The sequence below is a fragment of the Emiliania huxleyi genome (genome assembly GCF_000372725.1).
Source record: "Emiliania huxleyi CCMP1516 unplaced genomic scaffold EMIHUscaffold_364, whole genome shotgun sequence".
Taxonomy (NCBI): Eukaryota; Haptophyta; order Isochrysidales; family Noelaerhabdaceae; genus Emiliania; species Emiliania huxleyi.
In genome coordinates, this window is record NW_005199241.1 from 1 (window position 1) to 3740 (window position 3740).

General features: G+C 63.4%; 2 protein-coding genes across 2 annotated transcripts in view; one reads left to right on the forward strand and one right to left on the reverse strand.

Moving 5' to 3' along the window:
* Positions 1-88: 88 nt before the first annotated feature.
* Positions 89-666, reverse strand: EMIHUDRAFT_242590 (hypothetical protein; the record flags this gene model as incomplete). The annotated part of the gene is made up of 1 exon (XM_005772128.1): positions 89-666. A coding segment is annotated over one exon (578 nt), but the record flags the coding sequence as incomplete, so codon positions are not given.
* Positions 667-2476: 1810 nt separating this feature from the next.
* Positions 2477-3740, forward strand: part of EMIHUDRAFT_444833 (hypothetical protein) — a 2062-nt gene continuing 798 nt past the window's right edge. The window contains exons 1-3 of the mRNA XM_005772129.1: positions 2477-3127; positions 3318-3356; positions 3543-3716. Of these exons, the coding sequence (XP_005772186.1) occupies positions 2492-3127; positions 3318-3356; positions 3543-3716 (849 nt within the window). The 5' untranslated portion in view covers positions 2477-2491. The remainder of the gene's footprint in view (positions 3128-3317; positions 3357-3542; positions 3717-3740) is intronic.

Sequence of the window (3740 nt, forward strand, 5' to 3'; positions counted from 1 at the left end):
CGTTGTAGTGGCGCGAGAGGCGCTTGGAGAGCTTTGCATCTCGATGTCGGAGAAGTAGGTCCCGCGGCCCGTCTCGCGCTTCTTGTACCGCTTGGCGACGTAGTTGTTGCACGCGGCCCAGTCCATGCGGTAGAAGAAGGACGGCGACACCTGCGGCGAAGGCGGCCGACACATCACGCCATCCGACGGCACGCCGGTGCGCATGCAGCACAGCACCTGCGACATCTTCTTCATGCGGTAGCACTCCCGCATGGCGCCCTCGGCGAAGGGCTCCCTCTCCAACTTGACCATCACCTCGGACAGCTCCCACTTACGCGTACTCGAGTTGTAGTCCCAGCGCTTGGCGAGCTCGGTGGCGAGGGAGTGCACGTCCATGCTGTGCCAAGGGTCGTCGGCCGGCAGCGCCATCCGCAGCGCGGGCTGGAGCAGCGTGCGCCAGCGCTCCTTGGCGACGTTTTGGCGCGTCAAGTGCCCCGCGTCGACGAGCAGCTGCACGAGTTGCTGCGGCGTGAGAGGCGTGTCGTCGTCCTCGCGGTCGCCGAGGAGCGCCTCGAGCGCCGGCGATGGAAGAAGAACGTTCGGCAGTGTGGAGACGAGCTTCGATGGCCGGCGCGACGACGCCTCGTGCAGCGGCGCGGCGACGGTCTGTGGCGAGTCGTGGGACATCGCAAAATTCCACGTCAGCCAGGTGTGCGGGGTGCGCACTGTGGGCTGAGGGCCAAAAGTAAAACGCTCTACGCCGCTCTCGGCTCTCAGAGAGGCGTTATATCTCAGTAACCCCGCTCGCAGGTACTAGAGCAGCGTTCGTCAAGCTCAAACCCCACTCTGCACAACACAGAGCAGCGTTTGCCTAACAAGACTCCGCTCTGCAACCTTCAGAGCGGACTCTTGCTCAGAAAAACACCGACCGAGCACGTTCGAGCGGAGTCAAGTCAGTGCAACACCGCTCAACATAGCGGGAGCGGTCAATTTCCGCGGAGAGGCTGCTTTCGCCTCCCTCAGTCGCGCTCTCCTTCGCTCCTCCTCTTCAGAGCGGGACTTTGCTGAGTGAACACCGCTCTAGATGGTCAGAGCAGCGATTGCTTTAAGCTGACACCGCTCTAAATGGCGTGAGCGGCGTCGCCCTGAATAGACGCTGCTCTGGGACGCCGGGACGGCGATGCCACCTGACGCCGACGGCGGATCCACGATCGCTCGTGGCGCGCGGCGCGGCGTGGCGAGCCCCGCCCCTGGGGTTGAGCAGCGTGTGGGTGGGTCGTCACTGCTCCGAGTAGTCAGAGCGGCGTCGCGTTTAGTGATACGCCGCTCACGCCATTTAGAGCGGTGTCAGCTTAAAGCAATCGCTGCTCTTACTAGCTAGAGCGGTGTTCACTTAGCAAAGTCCCGCTCTGAAGAGGAGGAGCGAAGGAGAGCGCGACTGAGGGAGGCGAAAGCAGCCTCTCCGCGGAAATTGACCGCTCCCGCTATGTTGAGCGGTGTTGCACTGACTTGACTCCGCTCGAACGTGCTCGGTCGGTGTTTTTCTGAGCAAGAGTCCGCTCTGAAGGTTGCAGAGCGGAGTCTTGTTAGGCAAACGCTGCTCTGTGTTGTGTAGAGTGGGGTTTGAGCTTGACGAATGCTGCTCTAGTACCTGCGAGCGGGGTTACTGAGATATAACGCCTCTCTGAGAGCCGAGAGCGGCGTTGAGCGTTTTACTTTTGGCCCTCAGCCCGCACTGTGCCTCTGTGTTCCTGCGACGCCCCTCTCTCTCTCCTGGAGATGACTGCTCTCTTCCCCCAAGGTGATCTGGTGCTTGTAGGGCTTGAGAGTGGCCTGCCATGTCACAGGAAGGACTGTGGTTGCAGGAGAGTACCACCACCCATATCACTTTAATTGGTATAGCCACCTTCTCACTCGCGTATGATTTCTTTTTTAGTTTTCCTTAAGTAGGGTAGGTAGAGGGGCCGGCCAGGTTTTCCAGAATTTCAGCATGCTGGCCGCCCAAACAAAAATAAACCACACCTAAAAGAAAGAAAGAAAACAGACAAGCCAAGGGAGGGATGGGAGGACGGCCGCCAGCGCCACCACACAGCAACACAAAACAAAACAAAATGGATCTTAAGGAGAGGGGTGTGATGCGCTAGCCGTCGCCCACCCTTGGGCGTCCGCCTCTTCCTATCTCTCTTCGCAGTCTCTCGCCGATTCTCGCTGTGCAACCTTCGTTCCCTCGCGGTCGTCCTACTCTCTTCGTTCTCTCTCTTGTTTGTCGCTTCTTCCTCTGTCGCGTCGCTCTCCTCTGCCTCGTTCTGCGACGCCGCCGCCGCCTGCCGATCCCTTGCTTGCTCTCGCTTCTTCTCTCGCCTTTCGTCGCAGCTCTGCCCTCCTCGCGGCATATTTTGGCCCCTCGAGTTTAATCGAAAGAAAAGGCAAGAAAAGAAAACATGCATGCGCAGAAATTCTCTTTGCGAGCCGACGACCTTGCTGCTGTTCTACCTTGCTCGCGTCTGTGTGTATGTGCCGGCGCGTTCCCGCCGAGCCCGCCCTCCGCATCGTCGTCTCCACCTGGAACGTCGCTCAGACCGCTCCTCCGGCGGAGGGCCTCGGCGAGTGGCTCGGCGCGGGCGCGGGCGCAGACATCCACGCCGTGGCGCTGCAGGAGGTGGTCGAGCTCGACTCGGCGCTCTCGTACTGCCGATGCTGCGCGGGAGGCGGGCTGAGCCGGCAGGCCGCCGCGTGGGAGGCGGCCGTCAGCGCCGAGCTCGGCTCGCTCGAGCGGGTCGCCAGCCTGCAGCTGGTCGGGATGGTGCTGCTTGTGTACGTCTCTCCGTCCCTCGCGCCGCACGTGGCGGTGGAGGCGCAGCTGGCGGGGACGGGGCCGCTGCGCTTTGGCAACAAGGGCGCGGTGGCGGCGACCCTCCTCTTCAAGGGCTCGAGCCTCACTTTCCTCTGCTGCCACCTCGCCGCCGGGAAGAAGGGGCCGCACCGGAGGAACGCAGAGTTCCACGAAGTGATGCGGCGGCTGCGGCTGGGCGTGCTCGACCAGCGGCGGGAGGGCGGCGCGATCAGCACCGACCCCGCCCTGTCTGGCCGCCAGCTCCTCGTCTGGTGCGGCGACCTCAACTATCGCCTCTCGCTGCCAAACGAGGAGGCGCAGCCTGCGACGCACGCGCACAGCCTCCCGCCTCCCGCCTCCCGCCCGCCTCCCGCCCGCCTCCCAGTCTACCCTCGCACGCGCACGCCTCCCTGCGCCCTCCCACACGCCTCCCAGCCCCCTCCCAGCCTCCCAGCCCCCTCCCAGCCAGTGGAGCGACTCACCGAGCTGGCATGCCTCGTGCCAGGCCCGATCCCTCGCCGCCGCCGGCCGCCACGCAGAGATGCTGCAGGCGACACTTCCTGGACACTTCCTAGACACTTCCTAGGCACGCAGAGATGCTGCAGGCGACACTTCCTGGACACTTCCTAGACACTTCCTAGACACGCAGAGATGCTGCAGGCGAGCTGCTCTCCGCCAGCCCGGCGGCGAGGTGTGGCGGAGGCTTGCGTGAACTCCTCTCCACTCGCTGCTTCAGGCGGACGAGCTGCTCGCCTCCCGCGAGGGTGCGCACGCCTTCGAAGGCTTCGCCGAGGCTTCGATCCACTTCGCGCCGACGTACAAGTTCGACCGCGGCACAGACACTCTCGACTCGTCCAAGAAGCGGCGCGCGCAGCTGGCGAGGTGCGGCCCGTGGAGGGGAGGTGTGCTCACTCCGTTTCCGCGAGCA